The sequence below is a fragment of the Chelonia mydas genome, chromosome 10 (genome assembly GCF_015237465.2).
Source record: "Chelonia mydas isolate rCheMyd1 chromosome 10, rCheMyd1.pri.v2, whole genome shotgun sequence".
NCBI classification, from domain to species: domain Eukaryota; kingdom Metazoa; phylum Chordata; order Testudines; family Cheloniidae; genus Chelonia; species Chelonia mydas.
In genome coordinates this window covers 3,992,410-4,018,028 of record NC_051250.2, presented here as the reverse complement: position 1 = coordinate 4,018,028, position 25,619 = coordinate 3,992,410, and the positions used below count along the sequence as shown (strand labels likewise).

The following is a 25,619-nucleotide window of genomic DNA, read 5'->3' as shown; positions in this document are numbered from 1 at the left end:
GACTTACTGCACAGTGGTTTCGCTGGTGCAGGGACAAGCAGCTGTGTCTGCAGTCTATACATTTCTCATCGGGCTGTTTTCCATCTGTGGATGCGGGTTCTGTGACCTGGCCTGGGGTTTGCTAGGTAATTGAGCAGTGGGGCTGTTTGTCACTTGTAACCTTGGTGATTGTAATATGTCCTGTACCCTGGTCAGGACAACTGAAGCTGCAGGCCATAGCTCGGTTAAACATTAATTGGTAGCAAATCTGTAGGTAGAAGGCAATTTGGGTGAAAGTGATCACGAAATGATACATGTCCTGATTCTAAGGGAAGGAAGGAGCGAGAGCAGCAGAATAAGGACAGGTTTCAGAGTAACAGCCTTGTTAGTCTGTATTCGCAAAAAGAAAAGGAGGACTTGTGGCACCTTAGAGACTAACCAATTTATTTGAGCATAAGCTTTCGTGAGCTACAGCTCACTTCACTTCATCACTTATGCTCAAATAAATTGGTTAGTCTCTAGAATAAGGACAGTGGAGTTCAAAACAGCAGACTTTGACAAGCTCCCGAGAACTGGTCGGTAATGTTCCATGAGAAGAAAACCTCAGGGGAAGAAGGAGTTCAGGAGAGCCGTCAGTTTCTCAGGGAGAGTCTATTGAAGACACAACTGCAAACTACCCCAGTGAGAAGGAGGTATAGGAAGAGGCCAGTATGGCTCCATCGGGAGCTCTGGAACTCAAAAAGCAATCCTACAAAAAGTGGAAACATGGACAACTTGCTAAGGAGGAGTACACAAGAATAGCACAAGCAGGTAGGGACAAAATCAGGAACGCCTATCAAGGGACATAAAAGGCAATAAGAAGAAGTTTTTTATACGCATTAGAGCAAGAGAAAGACAAAGGAAAGTGGAGGATCTCTACTTAGTTGGGAAAGAGAGCTAATAACTGATGACATCAAGAAGGCTAAGGTGTTTAAGGACTGTTTTGGTTCAGTCTTCACTAAAAAGGCTAATGGTGACCAGATACGCAAGGTAATTAATGTTAACCACAAAGGGGAAGGAATGCAAGCCAAAATAGGGAAAGAACAGGTTAAAGAATGTAGATAAGTTAGATGTGTTCAAGTCAGCAGAGGGCTGGATGAAATTCATCTTAAAGAACTAGCTGAAGCAATCTCAGAACCATTAGCAATTATCTTTGAGAAATCATGGAACACGGATGAGGTCCCAGAGGAGTGGAGAAGGGCAAACATAGCACCTATCTTTAAAAAAGGGAACAAGGAGGACCCAGGGAATTATAAACCAGTCATCTTAACTTCGAAACCTGGAAAGAAACTGGAACAAATTATTAAAAAAATCAATTTGGAAGCCCCTAGAGGATAACTGGATTATATGGAATAGCCAGCATGGGTTCGTCAAGAACAAAATGCCAGACCAGGGTTACTGGCCTGGTGGATAGGAGGGAGGCAGTATACATGATATATCTTGATTTTTAGCAATGCTTTTGACATGGTCCCACATAATGTTCTCATAAACAAACTAGGGAAATATGGGAGGGCGTAACTGGTGGGGTCCCGCAGGAGTCGGTCCTGGGTCTGGTACTGGTCAGTATTTTCATAATGACTTGGATAATGGAATGGAGAGAGAGCTTATAAAATGTGCCAATGACACCAAGCTGTGAGGGGTTGCACGCACTTGAGAGGACGGGATTAGAACTCAAAATGACCTTGACAAATGGGAGAACTGGTCTGAATTCAACAAGATGAAACTCAATAAAGATAACTTTAAATTGCTTTACTTAGGAAGGACAAATCAAATGCACAACCACAAAATGGGGAATAACTGGCTAGGTGGTTGTATTGTTGAAAAGGATCAGGGGGTTATAAGCATCTGGAGCCTGGACTGCTTCGCTCCAGCTGGAGGGCAAGTTTCCCAGCAATATCCTTCACCCTCCTGCCCTAAACAGAAGACCCCGTAGAAGGGCGAGTGATGTTCAGTCTGTAAGAGTCTGTCCGCTGAGATCACCCACAAAGGAACCATCTGGTAGCTGTTTGGATGGCTTTGTCAGGTGGAGTCTTGTCTGCTCCTATCTGTGAACTTATCTGGCCCCGTCACCGTAGTATTTGAGCACTTCGCAAGCATCAATGTATTTATCCTTCACCCTGAGGAGGGCAGAGCTGTTATCCCCATTTTACAGGTGGCAGAGCTGAGGCACAGAGAGACTCACCCAAGGTCACACACGGAGGCTGTGGTAGAGCCTGGAGTAGAAACTAGGTCTCGAGCAGCCCATGCCCACCTCTAGCCTGTCCTTCCTCTCACTAGCTTGGCCGGGTAGCACCAGCTCCTTTCATCATGTCCCTCAGTTTAAAGACCAAAACACAGCCAACGCCCCTTTTCCGCCCCTCCCCCCCAAACCTTCTCCTGTCAGCAATTCATTCCCTACTGACCTGAGCTGGATTCTGAGCAGGGACGTAGGGGGTGACGGACCCAGATGCCATTCTCAACCCCTTCAGCTGGCCTTTGCTTTCCTCAGCTCTGTTGTCTGGTAGCACAAAGCCAGGATGAAGGCACGGAATCAGATCATTTCTTTCATAAATATATGTGTGTGTGTGTGGGGAGAATCAAATATTTCAGCACCATGGGGAATATGAGAGAGAGAGAGGGGTAGGGGTGTGTGCGCGCGCGCGTGTGGTTTATCTGTTCCTAGGAAAGATCCTGGTTACAAGATTGCTGAGACCCCATCCTTGCGGAGTGGCTGCATCAGGGAGAGTGGCCTGGGGGTTGTGGATCTTGTCGTTTGGTTTGCAGTTGCCTGGCTAAATCTCTCTTCCCCTTTCTGTTCCCTTCCAGGTGGTGCAGCGCATCAAAGCGGTGGAGTCTGAGACCCGCCTGCTGGTGGTGGACAAGGAGACGGACGAGTACCTGTGCAGCCTGCGGCTGACGTGCACCGAGGAGATGGTGCACGCCGGGATCCCGGTGACCTCCAACACGCCGCCAGCCAAATCCCCCGGCAGCGACAACGGAGACTTTTGGAAACCGCAGCTGGAGCTGAGCGGCGGGAGCCTCAGGAGTCACTCGTCGCACAGCTTCCCCTTGGAGAGCGGGAAGAAGGTAAATGGACAGCGATAAATAGCCCGGGGGGAGGCTCTCGCCAGACGGCGCGGGTCCAACCGGTGCTTCTGCAGACGGCTTGCGAGTCCCCCGCTGTTTTCTTGCAGGCTTGTGTTCTTCTGGCCTCTACCCAGCTACCTTCAGATGCGCATCGAGTTGTCCTTAGCAACCCGTGTGCCAGGGGAAGTGGCTGCCTGGGATACCCCTTGCACCCAGGGCAGCCGCATTCCCGTAGCCGGGCTTTGTGCTGTCTCCTTTCTCCGAACGGTTGACGATCTCCGCTAAAACCTGGGGAATGCTGCTTGAAGCTACGTTACCTCCTGCTGGGTACTCTGATCCCAGGGGCCGTGGAGGAGCACAGGCAGGAACTGGCAGGGCAGGAGCTGGCCCAGCCATGCTGTGTGGGGAGAGTGGAAGGGAGCTTGCTGCGAGATTTCCCCTGTAGGGTTAGCTGCGTTTGGAGGGTTGATTACCCAATGAACCATGGCCTTCTGCTGTGCTCTGCCCTCTTTTTCCCAACTTCTCTGCTACTTCCTCTGCCCTGCAGACCACAGCGGAAAATGTAGGGACCCTGGACATGTAATGAAGCCGTGAGGCCTGTGAATGAGTTTGTCCCTCTCCTTGTATTTCCACGCGGGGGGAGGGGAGGGAACCGTGGGGGCTATTGTGATCCTGTTTCTGTTTAAACAGGGAGGAAATTAGCCACTTTACAAGCTGCACAGTTCTTGCCTTGTTCGATCTTCAGCAAAGTTTCTTTTATTAACTCTGTGAAGAGGGAAAGCATTCAAGGTGGAAAATGTGTGGTTTCCAGGGCTGCGGTGTTTCATGGAGACAGTACGGGCTTGCACTCCCTGAGAGGCGGGAGGGATCCATGTCCAGGCTGCCCTTGCTCACGGGGGATGTTGATACGGCTTGCACAGGGATGTTTGCATGTCACTGAGCTGATTGTTTTATGACCCATCCAGGGGCTGTAATTCCCCCAGGACTTCTAATTGCAAACAGCTTTGTCCTGTTCCCCTTGGCAGCAGAAAGGCCAAGATTGGAATGGATCACAGAGCGTGAATGCTCCGGTTTTAGGTGTGGTCTCTCCAGGCCAGCCTGGAGGTTCACTGGGGCAGCGGGTGTGCAATGCTTGTCCTGTGGCTGAGCGGCAGGTTTCGCTTTCCAGGGCCCTTCTGATCAGCCCTCAAGTCGGCGTAAGTTTTTTTGTTTTGAAAAGTAATAAAAACAAATTAAAATGTCTCTATTTGTTGGAGCAAGAGCCTTGTGCCGTGGTTCCCTCTAGGAGAGAGGGAAGCAGCAGCTCAGATTCTCCTTTCTCCTTTGCCGGGGTAACATACTTTCCCTGCTCCTAGTATAAAGACATGGTGACCTGCCTTGCATCCTTTGATACAGAGCCCTGTAGACTCTCTTGCATAGGCTTTGCGAGCTGCCTCGGCTCTGTTATGGGACTCACCTTTCTTTTCCTTGGGAGACCAGAGGCAACGTGGTTTTACTTTCAAATGATTTGAAGGCCTGGATAACAATAATCTCTAGCTCTTGTCTAGCACTTTTCATCCATAGATCTCCAAGCGCTTTCCAAAGGATCCCTAACATCCTGAGCTGGTCACTGAGGAGGAGCGGGTCTGTGAGACGCAGAGGGTCAGTTGTCAGGGTAGCCAGGCAGTCTAAGGTGGTGTGATAGGTCACAGCACAGGATAAGCTTCTCTAGCCCACCCTGGCATATACCCTTTTTTTTTTTTTTTTAACTGTGTTCCTCTGGCCTCTGTTATCCAGGAGGTCAGACTAGATCAGTGGTGAAATGTTACAGGGGGTTCTCGGGGGAAAAAATTCCCTAATGGCAGGCAGAGCTGTCCCTAGGGACCGCGGGCAGCACAGGGCCAGCAGCCCAGAGCCCCTGGACTTCCAAGAGCTAAGCAGATCAAAGCAAGCATACCTATCACACTGTGGAGATTTAAACTTCAAGACTCCTTATAAGAACTGGAAAGGGAGGTGGATATTTTTTGCTGTTTATAAAATTAAATCGGCAGCTAGTGTTGTTTTTTTTAAATTATGATGATGAACAAGTTTAAGCTTTGTTGTAATGTGCATTATTTGCCTGGACTGCTCAAAACTTGAATGCTTGTGTAGGATGAACTCTTTGAGTTGACTTCTTAAATCCCTTCCTGCTGTTTCACATCTGATACTCCTTGATGAAACATAGGAGCCTTGTCTTATAACAGGCTTATTCAAAGTGATACAAGCTACGAAAGTGAGCTCTTGGAAGAGTGTTGCTGTTTTCATCATGTAATAAAAATACATGAATAATAAATAGTGTGTAATAAGCATGTCATAAAAACAAATTTTATATTTCCAAGATCACTGCTTTTATAATTTGTACTCTGGTAAAGGAGAAGATCCCTGGAAATATTCATTCTTAGGAGGGGGTTTGTGAGACTTGACATTTTAGTGAAAGGGGTTCGCAGGTTGTTAAAGTTTGGGAACCACTGGACTAGATGATTCCAGCCTTGGAATCTACAAATCGGTTCAAAAAGTGGGGGTTCTCCAGAGACCTGAGCAGAGAAAGGGGTGGGGGAGGAGAAACTTGTCAAATAATTTATTTTTAAAAGTTGTGAAAGAGTGTCCAAGAAATGGTTCCAAGCAGTTCTAGTTTGGCCTTCTCTAGACTTTGCTTTGGTTCTCCCGGGCCAAGCACAGTAATAGAGGCGGCCCAGAATAGAAGCAAAACTGAACAGCTCGATGGTGCATGAAGCCAAGTGAGGTGGCTTTGCCTTCAGCCCACACAGGTTGCTTTGCTGGATTAGGGCTCCTGTTTCCCAAAGTCCATGCCACGTGCCTGGTGGTGTGGTGTGTGCCTCACTGCCCTCTATTGGATGGAGCATGTCAGGGCTGCTCCGGTGTTTGGGGTTCCCGTTAACGGGTCAGGCAGCAGGAAGGGGTTTGTGAATCAGCCGTAGGTCACGAATTCTGTTCCCTGGGTTGCCTGCTGATGCCTGTGGCTGCGGGTATGTACTTGTGGCTTGAGGCAGATTGCTAGTCTCCAGAAGCCAAGAGAACTGACCTTGGTTAATGCTGAGGATGAATTGACGCATGTAATGGCTCCAATTAAATGTTTTCTCTCTCACCTTTGCCCCCTCTCCGGGTGGCCCTTTGAAGAATGAGCACGCGGGCCCCCCGCCCAAAGTCGTTTATCAGCACTGGGTCTATCGGTGACCCTGTTGGGGGGCGGGGTCAGGGGTGAGCAGAGCAGCACAAATTAGGTCCCGCTCCTTGTTTATGAAGGGGAACAGCTCGAGAGAGCGTGGAACCAAAACAACCCGGCCTGGAGAGGCTGAAGGTTGGGGCCTCTTGCTGGGTGCAGCGAGGGGAGTCGATACATACTTTGGACAAAGCAGAGCGGTGCTCTGACATGTGACCAAAGAGAATGAGCCTAGAGCAAAGCAGAGCGAGTGACTTCCCAGGCTCCCTGCTCTTAGCTCGACCTCCTGGAAAGTGAAACCTCTTTCCCGTCTCCCATTGTTTGGGAAACAGCAGCTCCAATCCCCCCCCTCCCCCACACAGAAACCCATTGTGTGCTGAAAAGACCATGGCCTGGGTGGAGCAGGTAACTGTGGGGAAGGGAGCCCAGTGCTCACGGGACACTGGGGTGTGCTGTTTGCCCAGCCTGGCACAGCAAGTCCTGTTGTGAATGCCCGTCAGCTGTCTTGCTGCCCCGGTGGAGGCTCCTGATCCTATTGTGAGCTCCTCTAATCACATTGATCTGCCGTCCTCTCCTTGGGATCACCATGGAGGCTGCAGGTGGTTCCTGCATCACTTCTTCATACAACACTTCGCACTTGACAGCAGCTTCAAAGCGCTTTTACAGCCCGTAACTAGCAGCCTGGGGACGGGGAGTGAGTGTCGTTCTCCTCACTTGATGGAGAGGAAAATGGCGGGATGGGGAAATAGCTATTCGTGGGGAGAGGACTGTTACTGAAGGGGCCAAAGGTCATATAGCAATTGCTCAGTACTGGGATTAGAACTCGGGACCTTGAATCCCATGTTCAGGCCACTAAATTGCACTGCTTCATATGCTTCCTGGTGGTATTCTAGGGAAGATTAGATTTGGCCCATCCGGCTGGCAATCAGCTTTTCAGGAAGCTGCCATGGGACCTCAGGCACCCCCCACTGAAAACACCATCCCCCTGCAGAAAGGTCCTGGAGCTCCCAGGGGAGTTTCCGTTCACGATCAGTGTGGCTGCAGGACTCTAGGGAATACGAGCCTTGCCCCATTGTGCTGGAATCGCTCTGTGGGAGGCACGGTTGCCTGTCAATGCGTGATCAGGTATCGTTACTGGATCCCCCCCCCTCCCCCCGTGCCAGAGCTTTGGGAACCTGGGTAGATACAGCATTGATTCAGTGTCTGCTTGAAACCACCACCCCCTCCCCCTCCCCACACGCTCCCTTGGGGCTGCGTGTCAGGTTACTCCATAACTGATGGTGCGCACAGTCATGCGACACAAGCACACGGACTTGTCCTTCTCAGTGGCTCTCTTCCCCCGGCCAGTTCCCGTCATGGGAGCCAGAGAGATTAGATAAGAACCCAGCTTTTCGAAGAGCTCAGGGATCTCCTCCATCATCATCCACTTATGCAGAGCAGGCGTGGGGAGTTGTGCCATGGCGCGATGTACATGGATGCAGTGGGGATTGTAACCCCCTGGGGGATTGCACGGGCAGGCTGTTCACGTTGGGAGCTATTGCTTTTTCACCCAGCAGCAGCCTTATGTTGGAAGAACAAACCATCCTCTCGCCTCCAAGACCCACCCCCAATGACTGTCATTTGAAAGTGTATCCCCAACAGATCAACTTACCCAGGACTGTCCCCCTTGAAATAACCACGTCCTGGTGCTGAATAATTCAACGTTTATTACAATCACCCTGGCTGCCAGGAGACAGCCGATCGGCAGGGCTGTGTGCCAGAAGGTTATGTCATTGACTAGAGTGAGCACTGCCATGCCATGCCCTGGGAAGAAACGCGGAGCCACATAAACGGGATGGCGTTGTTGCAGGATGCTATTTTCGGCAGGCCGTCCCGGTGGTTTGTTCTCTCTCACAATCCGATATGGTGCGATTCCTTTGGACTAGAGTAGCGTCCTTCATACGACATCTCCACAGACACTTTCTGGGGAGAACCGAGCCGAGTGCATGGGGAAAAGACACATAATGGGGAGAGCATTAGGGGCTGATGGGACAGAAATTAAAGCAGAACCCCGTCCCTACTCGTTCCACGTGAAAGAACGGCCAGAGTGCAGCAGAACGATCCAAGAATAGGAGATGGACACATTCCAGTAATAACTCATCCCCTGGACACCAACAGCCCCAGGTCAGCCACCTCTTTGATGGGGGGAGCCTTGTGCTCTGGAGATCAGGACTGGGATGTCCGTGTTTGGGAGGTCTGTCTCTTCTAACTGCTGCTGGGAATTTTTTATCCTCCAGTAAAGCTGAGTTTAAGTTTTGTTTTTTAAAGGTCTGGGTCTCCCTGTGGAGCAGTGTGGGGGTCCAAGCCCCGATTCTCTGTGCTGCAGGGGGTTAATAGATTCATTGACTATAAGGTCAAGAGGCACCATTAGATCAGTCCTACCGTCTGTGTAACACAGGCCAATGAGTTTTACCCAGTTACCTCTGCGCTGAGCCCAATAACTTATGTCTGACTCACGCAAATCTTCAAGGATGCAGAACCTGTGAGGAAAATGGGGAATTTCAGTCCAGATCTACTCTGCAGATCTCAAAGGAGAACTTACCCCACTAAGTCAGGGATGGTGTCATGTGGCAACAACCAATATGGACTCCTCTCCCCATATGATGGCCCAGACAGCAGTTACAATTTAGTAACAGTGAGGATCCTTAATCCTTAGTGAGTCTCTGCCGTCAAACACCCCTGCATCTCCCAGGGCTCAGCCATTATCCCGGGTTATCATTAGAGCAATTAGGATGGGATTCAGCTCTGTTCCATTTCCATTGTGGCCAGCTGTGGAAAGAAGAAAGTGAGTATGGAGACATGTCCTTGAGTACCATCATTTTCAGATGTCAGCTCCTCTCCCCAGCATGGTAGTAACATCTTGTGTTTGTGGAGCACCTTTGGTCTCAAAATACTGTGTGAACTGTATACCTACATATGTATACCATAGATAAGCGATCACCTCTGGAGTACTGGAGCTCTCACCGGTAAACAGAGGGGAGATTTTGGCAGAGATGCACAGGGACAAACACGCCCTTTAAGGATCTTAAGGAGTTGACCTAAAGGAGCTGAGAATACCTTGGGTTTTCAGGTCTTCTCCAAAGGTCCTCAACTTCCTTGCCCTGGAAGGAATAGGGCTGGAGCTAAACTGGCAGTTTCAAGGAATGTAGGTGTTTAAAACCAGCTACTTAAATCACTAAGCTATCTCCTCTGGCATCACCCTTCGCCTGTACTGCTGTGAGGTATTATGGGGACTCTGACTTTTTACTGTTGCTTGGTTTGAAGTCAGTGGTTGCTTTGCTTAGCTGGAGCGGGGTGTGTGTGCCTGAGTGCTGTTTGCCTGGTTTTCAAGAAATTTCTCCCCAGGAGGTAAAGTTAACATAAGATTTAACTGATACATTGTGGCTCGCCCCATAAATTACAACTTGGTCTCTTGGCTGAAGGAACCATATAATTTGTGAGCGCATGTATATATTTGGACCTTTTACTGCAATCTGTGTTTGGAGGGATACAGAAGAAAATTTGCCATTTGCAACTTGGAAGAGGAAAGGACACAGCTACTGTAAGACGCTGTTGTTTAGAACTCCGATCAATGGGACTCTGAGTTTCTCCGTTGTGTTTGGACTGTTTTGCTGTTCTACCTTGATCAAGTCACGTAACCTCTCTGCTTCCATTTCTCCCCTGGCAAAACCTGGTTATTAACGTTGGCCTGCCTCACAGGGGGGTCGTGAGACTTAAGTCGATGCTTTAGTGCTTTGAGATCCCCTGCTGGAAGGGTCCTAGAAATGCAAAGTATTGATAGAAAGTGGAGCTCCTCTGGAGAAATGTTCATTCTTTCCAAGTTCAGTTGGTCCTTGCTTTTGAATAGACTGGGTGACCCATGTGCTGTCTAAGTTGAATATCTCAGCGTTTAGTGGGGCTCATATCAGCCAGGACGCTTGAGCTTACGACTCCTAGATCTGTGGGGCCGCAGGCGGATGCATTAGGGGAGGCTCCTCATCTCTGCAGTTTGGTCCTAAAACAGCATATAAGCCCAGCTTGTCGCTAGGTTTGTGCTGAGGGCCGCACATGGCGCGTGTGACCTCAGCAGGAGCTGTGAGTGTGTATTTAACGTCGATCACCCTGTAGGAAAAATAGATCAGTAGGGAATAAGATGCTAACAAAATGCCCACATCCAGTGTGTGTAAAAGGCCGGATTGTTGTTTTAGGTCACAGCACTGCCCCTGTTTTGCTCAGGGCTGTACTAAAGGAGATTGCGCGGCTCTGGCCCGGCTGCTGCTCGGCGGTGTGAGTGACTTTCAAAATGCGCATGTCGCTGTAGTATGAAGAAATGTTCAATAGCGTGAGAAACCTGAGCCTGTGCCCTTTGAGAGCACAAATCCAGGTGTGCACAACTGCAGCTGGACACGTCGCTTTGACACCAGACTGCTCCCTGGGGGAATCTTGAGAGGCCAACCTGATCCCTGGTGTAGCGGCACTGAAGTCATTGGGGTTACACCAGAGGCTAACTACGCCCAGGAGATTCAAAACTAGCTGTTTGAAACAGTTGGATATTTGACTTTCTGCAAGAGCTCCCTGGTGTGAAGTTGCCTTTTAGTCTTTCTTTTGTGGGGGCTGGGCCAAGGCCTGACACAGAGTGACGTTCTGAGACCAAATCTCATGCGCAGGCCACGAGAGCTGCGGCAGGAGAGTGGAATGTTGAACCAGATGTGGATGGGCTCTAACGCGAAGCAGCGCTCCCGAAGGAGCAGAGCAGGGGTTCTGCTTTATTGCAGTGCAGGTTTCATGGTGCACACAGGCAGTGCCTGTGTAAAGACACACGTCTGGAACATGTGACCTGCAACTTCGCTGCTTTCTGTATTGCTTTTCTTGCCACTTTCCTGCAATGAAACCCTTGGAGAGTGGGAATGGTTCGGGCCAAACCCCAGGACCCGTTCACCGTTCAGGTCAGAACCGCTGCTGGGCCACTGACCCCCAAACTATGACCTACAGCTGGAGCTGAAAGTGGCAGAGGACTGCCATACCCTAGCTCTGTTGAAAGCAAGGCAAATCTCTCATTGACTCGAGGTTTGACTCTAAGTGGTTTGACTAAAGTTTGACTCTTAACTTAGTGCACTGAACTGAAAAGTGACGTCAAGGACAAAACCTGAAAGCAAGAAAGCAGAGTGGCAGCAGGTGCTAGATTGACAGCCTGGAGACTAAAGGCATCTTGTGTCCAGAAAACAAGCTTCCCCCATGGTGCCTCCAGCCAGTGTTTCCATCCTTGCACTGAAAGGACCAATGTGAGGGGACAGGAGGTATTTCGGTCTCCATGGCCCATCCTACCCTTGCATCTCTGCAGAGACTGCCTCCAAGGAGCAGGGGCGGGTGAGCCGCGTGTCTTGTTGCCACTGTAAACACCTGTCCGTGAACAACTGGGTCAGGAGTGGGGCATCTTGGCTGCGCCAGTGTTTGTGGAGGAAGCCTAGCGCTGCCTCTGCTAAGATAGCACCAGCTCTGGGTACACCTACACGGCAATCAGTAGGTGGGATTGCAACACATGTAGACATCCCCGAGCTTGGATCTAGCCAAATGAAAGCTAGCTCGAGTATCCGTCGCAGGGAAGCTGCAGCAGCATGGGCCATGGATGCTTGAGTATGTACCAAATGTCCTGCGAGGGCCTTCGCGGCCTTCAGTGCTGCTGTTACTCACCTAGCTAGATCAGAGTTAGCGCAGGTATGTCTGCACCTGCTCCAATTCCTGGTGTGCCGGTGGAGGCGTTCCGTTTAGCTGAGTGGCCAGTCCAGTCCTGACCTCCTCTAATGAAACCATCCCAAAGGCTGTGTTTGCAGAGCGCCTGCTTTCTGGGGTAAATGCATTGGCCATTTTATTACTTATACTAAATACGCGAATACAAAAAGGATCAATCTGCATTCAGGATTTTGTGGCTGCTAAATGTCTGTTCTTAAACGTTTGCTTTTTTGCTTTTTATCACTGCAGCCAGGTGCCCCACTCGCCCCAATCTCTGCTCTGTATTATCGGCTTTTATCACTTTTTAAAAAACAAAAACGTGTCTTGTCTGGTAACTCACGTGGCAAGTCTTGAGTTATAACAGCCATGCGCAACCCTGCAAAATGCAATGTTTTAATGCGTAGGAATTAACATCTGATTCTTAATTTAAACCCTGCTTCCTGGGGCCTCTACAAGAATGTTACGAGGGCAGTGTTGCGTACTAGTTAGTGAAAGAAACTGGCCTCCTCATATTTCTATTCCCAGCGCTGTCAGTGGCTCACTGTATAACCTCGAACAAGCCCTTTAGCTTCACTGTGCCTTAGTTTACCTGTTAGTATGATGGGGATAATTGTTACTGTTTATATTGCTGTAGAGGCCCCAGATGAGATCAGAGCCCCATTGTGCTAGACATGGTAGAAACTCCTAGCAAGAGATGAGATTACAGTCTAAATAGATAAGACTGCCAAAAGGTGGTAGGGGAAACTGAGGCACAGATAGCTGAAGTGTCACAGCAGGTCAGCAGCAGAGCCAGGAACAGAACCCAGGTGTCCTGACTCCCAGATGAGCATCTTGTCCTCTACATCACATTGTCTCTTGTGCCCTTACCTGCCTCAGAAGGGTGCTGTGAGGCCAAACAAATTGATGGTTGTAATACACGTTGGGACCCTGGATTGGAAGGTGTTTGAAGAGTATTTGTATTATTGTTTTGGTGTTGCCTGAGAACTCCATTTTAAAGAAGCTCTTGTGCTTGTGAGTGTCAGGGGGTGACTCTCTGATCCTGCCAGGTGGAGACAAGCAGTTTGCTGACATGAGTGAAGAGTGTGGGGTTATTGCCATCCTAGGAACATGACTTTACCGAGGCTCCTTTATTCTGATGAGCAAGCTGACCCTGGGCCCAGCTTACCAGGCCATTCTGGAAAATTAGGGGCAATATGAAGAACTGGTTAATGTTCTTTGGCCACCAGGGGAAAAATCCTGCACTGACTTCAGTGGGGCGACTTCACCCTCTGTTTGTGCTTCTTGCAGGGATGGGAAATTGATGGGAGTTGGGGGAAATTAGAGGCCAACAGGGATAGACTTGCCTCAACCTAGTTTGTAATTGGCTCGATTTTCCCCCTCCGCTCATCCAGCCTAAGCAGCACTCCAGTTTCCAAGTCTGTCTGCAAGCATGTTGTTTTGAACATCCAACACCTTCGGTGGTCTTGCTGCGTTTTCTGAGGGTTTGAACAGAAAGCAGCTGGGAGCAGCAGGCATGTCGCCTAGCTCAGATGGCAGCATTTCCACCTCCGCCAGTCAGGCCCCAAGCTGCACAGAACCATTAAAAGCACGCGTGAGACACACGAGGCTGTCAGTAAGGAGGTTTCTCTGGTGGATTTCTTGACTGGCCCTTAGTGTGCCGGCCATGCGTGATGGGACAGTGGCTATTAAACCTTCTATGTGCTGGAGATGTAATAAAAACCCATGAAAAGTTTAGTGCCAAGGTACCAACTTGATGCATTCTTTGCTAGAGAAACACTGGTTTAGAATGTGCAAGCTTTTTGTGCTGCTAGCAAGAGTTTATCAGTAACTGCAGGTGTAGATGAAATATTTACATCAAGTCCCTAAATATTTACTGTTCTGTTTGGGTCAGGAATGAGAATTTAATTTCCTGTTGCAAATAAACCTCCTAGGCTGGCAATATCTTCTCTTACGCGAATTCTCCCCGAGTACTGAAAGAATATTGAGCAATGATGAATGTTTTAAAAGGATTTTGCCAGCTTAGTTGAGGTCCAAAGTTTAGGGTTTATAGGATAGCTAGAAAGATTTAACAACACCTCGTATGAGCAGAAATGTCTGCAGTAATTATGTTATGAAATCACATTAAAAGAAATACATGGTTTTTAAATTAAAATATGCCCTGATCTCCCAAAGCATCAGTTTTAGTGTGCAGAGTGAAACTGGCTAGCAATCAGTGTGAACATGAATCTCAATTGGGACCAAGTGGGGTGAAATGCAAAGCTAAAGAAACGGCCTAAGCACTTAGCCTGAAAGTCTTTGGGGCAGGGATTGTCTTTTTGTTCTGTTTGCTTAGAGCCGAGCACAATGGGATCCTGCCCCACGACGGAGCTCCTTGGCGCTACAGCAATAGAAATAACAAATAGTGAAAGGTAAATACGATTTTTTAAAAATCATGTCCGTGTTGACCGTTTCAGGTGTTGCCACAGCCCAGGTAAAGAAGCGTTACACTGGATATTGTTTTTATGCAAAATCTCGACAGTGCCCCTTTAAGACCCGCTGTTGTTTTTTTTGCAGTTGTGCTCGTGAACATTGCACGGTAGTCGTAGCTTTTCTTCTGTTATGGTTTCCTTGAGGCTGGAGCTTAATCATAACCTTGGCATTGAGCAGCGGAAGAGACTTGATGGGAGGATTAAATACATTTCCCTACTTGGTGTTCTATATATTTTCTCTCCTTCTGCCAGTGTCTTTGCTGGTGGCAAAGCTAATCAGCATTTTGCTGCCTCAGCACGGATCGACTGGTGGTAGCATCAGTGAACGTTGCATGTGCATAGGACTCCCACAGCCTCTCCTGTCTACACGAGCACTTCCTCCTCTGGTGCCTTGGTGGATCTGCCCTGATGCTAAGACAGTGAGGGGAGATTTCCCAACATAGTCTATTGCAGAAGGCCCACGTGTGTTTGTAACGCACTGGTGAGTGTATGTTATGGATCCCGCTCTGTGCTCCACAGACGATGAGCGGCGGTTACAGCTTGCTGCTTGGGAGGTCAGCTCTTTAGCTCAAGCTGTAGCTACTTGTGCTTTTAGCTCTGGAAATCCCCAGTTCAGGCTCTGCAGTTGGCCAAGATAGGCAGTCACGTAAATGGGGCCTCGTCTGGAATTTGAACTGCTCCAGGTCTTAGATGCTTGGGACAAACTTCCTCAGTCCAGAGGACGTATGTAACGCACAAGTTAGCATGTCTTACGTGTTCCGTCCTAGTTCTCCATCCACGCGAGGGTCTGCTCCTGCTCTTGGCTGCAGCTGCAAAAGGCTTGTGCTTTTGGAGAAGCTTGGTTCAGTCCTTGGTGTTGGCTGAAATGGGAGCTGTTTGGGGTTTAGCTAACTTTTTGTACGTCTGAGTAAGTGCATGCCTGAAAAGAAAAGAGCTTTCTGATGACCTCCATCATGTATACCTGTGTATATATAGTCTAACCATTGGAGCACAAACACACTCCACCCTGGTTTAAAAAAAAAATCCTTTACAAACCTGTTTCCGCTAATTCTTGGCTCCCTGCTCCGCTGAGCTGCATTAGAAATGTCCAGGGCAGGTCACCAGCAGGGCAGCTGTAGGAAGCTTAAATTGCAGCTGCCTGCCATACCTGGCTTAGCAGAGATGTACGGGATTTCAGGTTCCAGCACTAATTAGCCCCTTTGTAACCTTCATGGAAAAAAACAATAAAACTTGTTGACCTCCATTGCACGGCTTGTGAGCAAAAAGAGCCAGAGGGAGGAGGTTTCAGGACAAATGAGCGTCTGTGCTTCTCTGAAATGACAAAGTTATAACTGAGGAGCCAATGCCGAGAGAATGAGCTGTTTCTAACTGAGTGAAGGCGGCCCCTATTCCAAGAGTATTGCTAATGAGCATCAAAGCCTGCTCGCTGCAGGATGTGTATCTGCAAAGCCAAATTTTCCATTTAGATTATTGCTGCTTTTTAAAATCTAGCCCAAGAAATAGATTATATGTTTTGGGTGGCTGTAAGAGTGCCAGTATATACACTGTACCGTGTGAAAGACCCTGTATTTACCCCACTCCAGTAACTTGCTTGGATAAGAAAGCAACCTGCTTTCCTAAATCGCCCAGGGGCTGTATTACCCTGTTCCAATCCATTTCTGAAGTGGGGGGTTGTGAAACTGACCTGAGCGGGTTTGCTGTAGGGACAGACAGCCTGCAGGCTATGCAGTGAAAAGGGCTGGGGAATAGAGAGAGAAACACTGCAAACCTTGCAAGTGCTTGACTTTGCTGCATTATTGATTTGAAACTTGGGTCTCCGGGATAACCTGAGAAGGGTTCTGATCTGAAGCCCAGGGAAGTCGATGCAATGACTCCAGTTGACTTCAGTGAGCTTTGGACCAAGCCTGAGATGCTGCATCCTCGGGACAGAAGGTCAACACACACACCTGCACACGCACGCTACATGGTAAAAGCAAAAGAATCCCACAGCACTGGGACATACGGGGAATGTGGGCATTGTCACCGTTCCCCATGGTACTAACAGCACCTGAGATTATAGAGCTGAGAAAACCTTAAATGTCTTTTTTCCTATTAAAGCCCATTGGAAAATTCCCTGTCTTGGCAAAGCTCAGCCGATAGCCTTCAAATGACTGAACAGTTCTCTTTTCCTCTCTGCTTTTCCCTGATCTGGATCTTGCAGGCATTTTGATAGATCTGATCAATACCCGCAGTATCTATTTCTAAAGTAATTGATTTTTCAGATCATCCGTGCTTTTGACAACGCAGACACTGGATGCTCTTTTAGAAGTAGAGCAAGGTGCTGTACAGACACATAATAAGAGCCAGTCCCTGCTCTAAGGAGCTTACAGTCTAAACAGACAAGTGGTGGGAGAAAGGGAGGAGCATTATTTTACTAATGCACAGAAGATTCAGTGACTTGCCATAGGTCACACAGGGAGTCTGTGGCAGAGCCAGAATTTGAACCCAGACCTCCAGAGTGCCAGCCCAGTGCTTTATCACCATAAAACAATTTGGTTTTAAAATCTCAATGTGTTAGCAGTGTTTCGGATCATGCCACTATCCTGTCCATATCCACCTTCTGGGAGTTGGATTCTTGAATGCACCGATATTTAAAAACAGCCCGACCTTTTGTACTTCACCCTTTAAGGCAGTGGGAAACGGATGTGAACTGGCATCCCAAAGTACTTTGGTTCACCTCCTTGGGAAATCTATGCATGCACGTGAGGGTGCCCTTATCTGGCCCAGGGATTCATGCGAGACAAATGCAGTTTTGATGGCTGATGCGTGGGGCTTTGTGGCATCTTCAGGGCTGTCTGGAAGAAAGTCTTGCTGGGGAATATTGGCTGTCGGCTATTTTTGACTTGGGGTGTTGGCAGGAAGCCCCTCCTCAGGAGGAAGGTATCCACCCCATGGCAGTGACTTCCTCTGCGGCGATATTTTTAGTGAAAGACAAAGCAAGTGGAAATGAGCTGGAGGTAGGAGCTAGATTAGCATCAGGATGGATTGTACGGCTGCCAGGGCGCCTTTTGTTCCCGGGGACACAAACTTCTCTGGCCAGAGGAAGTCCTGATCCCAAGGACGGGTGGATGCTGCTGCCGCATCTCAGACCCTCGAGCAGAAGACTCGAGGGCCGTCTTCATGGGAAAGAGTTTGGAAAGCTGACGCTCAAATGTCTTCTTGAAATGTCTTTGGAGTTGGCCTCCACCTATTGAGGCCTTGAGGACACCGGGGTAGGGGCTAGGGGTAGACAGTCATGTCTCTTATTAAGTCTGAGTATGACAGATACAAGTTCCAAGTAGTGTTTGCGGAGGGACCATATGCCTGCTTGGCACTGCTCAGCAGAGCGCGGGATAATGACACACGACCTGTGTGACACGTAACCGAATCTCTCCGGGCCTTAGTTCTCCATGTGCCCAGTGGGGATGACGACACTCACTCTTGTCTGGCTTGTGTGTTCAGGGCTGTGAGCTCTGCAGGGCAGGGCCTGTCTCTTACTGTGTGCCTGTGAAACGCCCAGCACGATGGGGCCTGCGCTGGTTGGGTCTCCTGAGGCCTGACAGGGGCCTCCAGGGCTACGCAATCAAATATTCTGTATCTGGGCGGGGAGCATCCTAAGGTGCAGCCAGGTGAAGCGACTGGTCCAGAGTCCCACAGGAAATCCGGACCGGAACCCTGGTCCCCTTGCTCCCAGCCCATGCCTCAGTCACACTAAGCCCTGACCTCCTTGTCTGGCTTTTACTCTGGTCTTCGTGGCATTATGACTCAGGCCTGGCCTGCACCTAAAATTTAGGCCAGCCTAAGTGACGTAGCTCGGGGCTGTGAAAATTTAAAAAAAAAAAAGAAGAGAGAGAAATGAAAAATTGTTGCTGTGAAGGATTCTTCCCCCTTCCTAGCTCCTGCCTCTCGGGGAGGTGGATTTACTCCATCGTCGACACTGTGGTCCTACAACAGCACAGGTGCAGCCCCGTGGCTGCAGTGTCGCCGTTCCCAGGCGTGGCCTCAGGATTGGTCAGCTGAAGTAGGGCAGACAGTAGGGAGCAGGCGCAGGGCAGGGCTGCCTGCCTTTCACTGGCAGACCGTTGTTTAAAGGCTCAGTGGAAGAGGTGGGAATGATTCAGTCCTGTCATGGCTGAAGTGTTTCTTCAGTCGGAAAAACACACTGCAGGTTGCTCAGATGAAGCCGCAGAAATTGCTTTTTAAACAAAGGCCAATTTAATACTGCTGCTTGGAATGGATCTAGCCCCTTTCACCAGGGACACTTAAAAGGCTTTTAAAGCATGAGCTTGTGAACCAGTCCCCACAGCTCCTCTCTGATGTCAAAGTTCTCCCCATTTTACAGAGGGGAAACCGAGCCACAGAGGGGGTAAGTGACTTGCCTGAGGTCACAGAATGAATCGGGATTAGCGCCCAGGAGTCCTGACTCACAGACCCTTACCCAGACTTGACAGTGCTGCCTACTGTAGGAAGCTAATAGGAAGACTGTGCAGTCTAATGTTTATCTGTAGTCGAAGGTCTTTGTTAGGGCAATGTAAACAGCAAGCCGGTTTTGTACTTCTACTGGTAGTATCAAATTCTGAGCCAGCGAAACTCCCTTTTGCAATTGCCTACGTAACAAATTCTTCATTAAGAAAAGTTTTCCCTCAATGTGACTTTTTAAAAATGTTACCATCGTGTTAAAAGGGATGGTTTGAAAATCAGTTTGTCAGCCAATCCCATGACTACCTACGGGACACTTTTGTTGGCTGGTTGGAAGAAAAGAAGTGCTATGCTGCTTATAAAACACAACTCCCTTTAGTAAGAGACCTAGTTACAAGCTGGATCCTTTTCAACTAGTTCATGTTTCCATTGGCTAGTAACAATATTAAATGGTTTTAAACCAATTAAAGGTATTTTGGCCAAATCTAGATTTCATGCATATTCGCTTACCATGTGGAAAGCCCTTTGAGGCGGCTTTGGTTCTAATCCTTTACACCTGACTGTTATGACGGTCTGACAAGCAGTTTTACATTGTGCAAGTACTTACGTTCTATACGATGTTATATGCCAGTGAGTCTTCCAAAGAAGCCCTGTACTTTTGGGGACTTCGCCCCACGGTGGAGTGAACTTGAGAAGCAGCACAAAAGTCATTTAAGAGCTCTGATTGCCTGCCCAGAGGTTTAACGGTACAAGAGGTCCTGTTGCTGCTCTTAAAGTCCCAGATGAGCATGGAAACCTTTGAAAATCAGTTGGGTCACAATTTTGCACTGAAATTTATTTGTGACCGAAAATGGCTTTTCCAACAAAGCCAACGAATTTGTGAAAAATTCCCGGTTTTGTTGCCAGGGTTGTGTTTTCAGTGCAGAGCCCCGAGCGGAACGTTTGTTGCGGGGTTGCCAACTGAAAAATGAAATTGTTCAGTTTGGGGGTTTTTTTGGGTGGAATTTTCAGTTTTCTGTCTTGTGATGAAAACCCCACTTTTTTTTTGGTGGGAGGGAGGGAGCCTGTCATTTCCTGGGCCATGCTAACCCCTACTGTAGCCCTGTGGGGTGGGATTTTCCAACGTGCCTAGGGGAATAAGGTGTTCTATTTCATCGAAAGTCAGTGGGAGTTGAGTGCCTAACACCCTTGGGTGTTTTAATGGAGTTACACCAAGGTTGATTTTTGTCTCGTTCTTTTTAGAAACGATTCTGTGCATAACTCATGTTCGTTCTTCTGTTCCCCTTTTCCGTGTTTATATTTAGTAGTAGCATTTACATCCAAGCAGGATCTCCGCCATTGTGGCATTGCATTTTCTGTCTTTAAAGTACTTTTCAGATATTATTTACTTAGCACTCCAGAGTGCTCCAAACACCCTACCGCCGGGCATTGTGCGTGCCCTGGCGGCTCCCCCCCGCCACGCTCTCCCTTGCCTGGCTCTGGACTGTCAGTGACTGTAGTGACTGCTCTAGCATGCCATGCTGCTGCACCATGATGCGTGGCCGCTAAGCTTGCACATTTAGTGTGTCCTGACGTAAGAGGGCAAACCCTACCGTGCGGGATCACGCTTTGAGCCGGAGATCTGGAGCACACGCTGTCCAGTAGGCAGCGGCATGGGGAGCACAATCTGGGCAGTGGAAGCAGCTGGAGCCAGCGAGCAGACGGTCAGCAGCCTGGTAGCAGTCCCAGGCTAGCCCCTGGGAGAAAGGAGTGGGCAGGGCTGGGAAAGTGAGACAGAGCGTCGAGGGGAGCTGAACAGGCGGAGTGGGGAGCTGGGGGCAGGGGAGGGGATTTTGTGTTTTTTTTTTTCTTTTGTGGTGGAATTAAAAAAAAAAACCCTTACAAAATAGTAACGTGTGTGTTTATGCGGGCGCGTGTGCATACACACACTGTATCTGTGTCATGCTGGGTCCCCCCAAAAAGGACAAAATGCAGCTGGTGGGTCCCCTTGGTAAAAAGTTTGGAAACCACTGCTCTCCAGTCCTGTAACCCAAAGCACTTACCATCTAAACAGGCAGCGTGCCTGCAAAAGACCAGGGGAAAGGCTGCAATGTGGGATCTCAGAGTCAAGCTGGGCTGTTTCTGACTCTCCTACCATCACCAGGAACAAAGATTCTGCAGCCCAGATGCTGTCACCAGTCATCCCTGTGCATCCCTATTGCCTTTATCGAGCGTGCACAGGAATAACAAGGGGCAGAATTTGCTGCTGCTATTGTTTGTAGTAGAGTAATACTTAGAGGCCCCATCTGCGAGCAAGGCTCCATTGTGCTACATGCTGTACGTTCGCTAACAGGAGACCGTTCTCCTTGCCCCGAAGGACTTCCAGTCTAAATAGACAAGGATGGGAGAGGAAATGGAGGGGAAGTGATTTGCCCAAGTCGCACTGCGGCTCAGTGGCAAAGCTGGAAGTAGCATCCAAGTCTTTAGATTCCCTGTCCAGTGCCCTGTCCTCTAGACCACACAGTGGGTTTTGCCCTCCAGTCATCATTCTGTTAATGGGTGGGTTGGAATAGAATCCCACTCCCTCTCCCAGAGCTGGGTTGGTCCTTGCATGGCTCAGAGGGACGAAAAAAGAAGTCCAAAGCAGACCTGGTGCTGAACAGACAGACACAGGGAAGATCTTTGTGCTATTTTTATATAATCCTTTTCCAGAGTAGAAACGTGTGGAATGAATTTAAAAATCTATATTTTTACTTTAAAGTAAATATTCCAGAATTGCAGAGGGCACAGTGGCGTTCCAGCCACCAGAGAGGCATGCACAACGAGATTGTAAGAGTGTTGTACATAATCCATAAGACATTGTCTACGTACTGGTTACAACGTAACGGGTATATTAGTGACGGTTGATAGCAATGTCAGCATTTCAGTGAGGTAGCCAAGTACTTTTAATCCCTACCATACACAAAGGGAGGGTAAGGCAAAAGGGTGAAGTGATTTACCCAACACGGCGGAGTAAGCCAGTGTATCGAGGGTTAGAACTCAGCTGTTTTGGCTCCCGGTCCTGTGCTCGTTAGTTACTGTGATCTAACCAGCAGACTTGAGCCTCAATTGATTGCAGGTTGGGATGAAAGAGAGGAGGTGAAACTCATAAGAAGTAATGATTGCCTTTAAATCCAGATATCCCTAATAAATAAGAGGAGGAAAACAGCAAGAAAGCGTAACAGGCCAACAGGATTATTTCTAGGGAGAATATTTCTAAGGCAGGATTCAAGTCACCATCTGATTTCATGACAGCTTTCGCATGAACCTCTGTAGCATTTTATTTACACTGCTGGATCAATTCATACTAAATTGTAACTAGACTTGGAATTGAATTTTGTTGACCCTATGTCTGTTTTCCCTCAGAAGCCTTATAAGTGTGTGTTCAAGTTAAAACAATGTACACTGTGACTTATTTTAAGCCAAATTCCTTTTGTTCTCCATTTCTCTTAAGCTGAAACCTCTGGCAAAGTCCTTCTTTTGCATAAGAAAAAGGTACAGAAATGAACATTTTCCCCGAGGTTCAGTGCTTCTTTAATTCTGTACCGTGGCTGTCTATCTCGGTTCTTACACAGACACCCATTCCTGTATTATCAGAATGCTTACGTAGGAGCGTAACAGATCCCCCTATTTCTTGTCAAGAGAAAGGTAAGCCAGTTTTGTGAGGGACCGCAGATGTAGGCCCATCAAGAGAAATTTGGGGCCCCAGGGCATCTTGTTCACTGGAGCCCCACCCCATCACATTTCACCCCAGTTACTGATATTTTGGCTCCCGCCCCCAGAGTTTGAGGCTCCGCTACAATTATCCCTCCCTTCCCCCCATCTCATCAGCAGCTGCAAGTGATATTTACAAATCCCACCGCAAAGCCCTTCCAAACCTTATGCAAAAACCTTATGCCGAGTCAGGTGGATCATATGGCAAAGCGTGGGCTAATGTGGTGCTGGGGCTTTATTCTGTAGTTTCAAATCGTACTTTACTCTTCTAGATCTCCAAGCTCTTTGCAAATTAATATTTGTAAACCGCTTGCCTGGGGGTCAACATTAGCAACACCCTTTTTGCAGCTGGGAAAAGAGGCACAAAGAGGAAATGACTCGCCGAAGATAACACAGTGAATCCAGGGCAGAACCTAGACCTGAACCCAGGACTCCTAGCTCCCAGTCCCTGCTCTCACTTCTGCATTTTGCTGCCAGCGGTAAATCCTGTTAAGTGAGGGTCATTGAAATGAATAGGCCTCAAAGGAATAACCATATCTAAAGCTGTAGAGTTATATGATTAAACCTTCTGAAATACTTACTAGGAGTAAGCCCGTTGATTTCCTTAGCAGCACAAAAGGCCAGAGGCAACAGGAAGAGGCTGGGATGGTGAAGCGTGTACCTGTGACCATCACGTTTGCTGCTCTGTCATGCAGCTTGGGGGCTGTGACTTTCCGAGCCATCCTCATCGGGGGTGGCTGTTTTTGTTGCTACTGTCAGGGTGACAGGAAATGTCACTCTTTGGAGTGGTGAACGTGCTGCATTCTGGGCAGGTCGACTCTGCAGAGTCCACCAACGGACCCGGAACAGTAGCAGTGCCAACTTCATGGGAGAGGGGTTGCTTTCTGGGTGTTGCTTACAGCCTGCCAGCTACACTAACTCTGATGCTGTCTGCGGCGGGCCTGCGTCAGAGGCGGCTCCAGGTCACGCTGTCCGAGCTTTGCCGCCCCTCCTTACAGCATATGTGAATCCCTCCTCCTCTCCCTCCCCCGGTCCAGTGCTCCTTGCAGATCCTCTCCTTTTCTCCAAGCCCAAACAATTACTGCCTTGTTCTCTTTCCACAGACCATGTTCAGGACAGTGACTCTTCCCTGGTGTAAGCAGCTGTATTCCCAGCTGTGGCTCACACCCGGCTTGACAGCCGCAGTGTATTTAGCCCATGAGCCTGTCGGCGGACATGGTGATTGTTTTATGCAGATAATGACAAAAGGGCATCCCACAGTAAGTCAGTTCACACAGGCCCTGTATCTTGTTTGTGATCACCAGGCTTTAATTAAGTATGGAGCCCTAATTAATTACAGTCAGGGTGGATAGTTCACTTTGCCTGGAGAACAACGAAACTGCTGCTTAGGTTATAGTCTCTAGGCCTGGTGTGAAGCCCACTGAAGACCATGGAATTCCAACTGATCTCACTGGGCTTGGGATCAGACCCAGTGTGGGTTGTGCAGCTTACCATTAGCTGCATAAACAAACCCAAACCGCAGATAAGTAATTAGCCTTCGCTTGTGGCCAAATAAATAATTACCAGTAACCTCAGCATAATGACCATTAACTGGAGCACTGGTGTGTTGAGTTGGCCAAGGTCTAAATTCACCAAGACCTGATCACAATGGGACCAGCTTTCTTCTCAGGTCCCACCTGGACAGCATGTACTCCAGATCTCCAGCTCAAAGTGTGATCCTGCATGGTAGTGTTTGCCCTCTTACGTCACGGCACACTAAATGTGTGAGCTTAGCGGCCGTGCATCATGGGGCCAGGCCATGCCTGGCTGTCTGGGGAGGCACAGCCTCCCCTAACTGGCCGTCCATACAATTTCCAAAACCTGATGCGGCCCTCAGGCCAAAAAGTTTGTCCGCCCCTGGTGTAGCTCCTTGGAAGTGGCTGGTTTCCATTGCCACAATAGTTCTCTTTACCCAAGTGGACCATTAAGTGTAGTTCTCTTTTTAAGGCACTGGGCTTAAAGCAGATGGAAACCCCCTAGTATTTTAACCAACTGGAAAGAATGGGCCAGCTTCATACCTGGGGTAGGTGGATGCAGCTCTGAGGATGTTGCACTTGACTACACCAGGTCTGAATTTGCCCCAGTATCTTAGGAGTTTGTAACCAGCCTGGTAAATGGAGCACTTAGAAATGAGCCTACCCCTGGCCTTTTAGGGTGTTGACACTTGAAGTTATTCTTATTTGCTTATGTGCTAAAGATGTGTCTAAGCAGGCCAGGTCTGGCATGGATTGGAACTTGGGGGTGTTTGGATCTGAGTTCAGACCCACCTCCCATATTTTAAAGTTCTCCACTGTATAGAAGTCTCTCCCAAGTGCTTCCACCCTATACATTTGCTTTGGGCTACAATTTTCAAATGGGTCTAAGGGATTTAGGCATCCATATCACATTGGAGGCCAGTGAGAGTTAGGTGCTGAACTTCCTTAGGCTCTTTTGAAAATCGCAGCGCTAGACGTTTTACCACGTTTAAGTGCATTACTCAATGTAAAGGCTTTTTAAAATAAAATATCAAATGCCCCTGGCACCAGTTGGCTCTGCTGAGGCTGTGCAGAGCCCCCCATTCTTCTCCAGAGAGCTGCACCTCCCTGCCAAGGTAAATACTGACCGGAACCTGTTTTCATCAGGTTACTGATATTTCTACCGACTGAAAGCGATCAGCTGCATTCTGCAGATTGCTCAGCTCGGTTCATTTTGTCACTTTCCTCTGTTCTAAAGCTGTGAGTTAAAACAAGCAAACACACAAAGGCACTGGTTAAAAAAGAGAAGGAAAACACATTTAGATCACCCGTCATTTTTCCCATTGCTCTGTCGATTTAGTTGTCTGCGCATCAAGCTGTCATTTGAAAGGGGATTAATGCACATTTTGTCATGCACCCTGTTTGCACATGGTCAACATTCTATTGTCTGAATGCCAC

The 25,619-nt window shown here is 48.5% G+C and overlaps 1 protein-coding gene across 2 annotated transcripts in view; it reads left to right on the top strand.

Annotated features, from left to right (window-relative positions):
- The window catches only part of SLC9A3R2 (SLC9A3 regulator 2), a 93,018-nt gene that overhangs the window by 4,640 nt on the left and 62,759 nt on the right, over positions 1 to 25,619 (top strand). For both annotated transcript variants that reach the window (XM_037911676.2, XM_037911675.2), the window contains exon 2: positions 2,824 to 3,084. In XM_037911676.2, the coding sequence (XP_037767604.1) occupies positions 2,824 to 3,084 (261 nt within the window). The remainder of the gene's footprint in view (positions 1 to 2,823; positions 3,085 to 25,619) is intronic.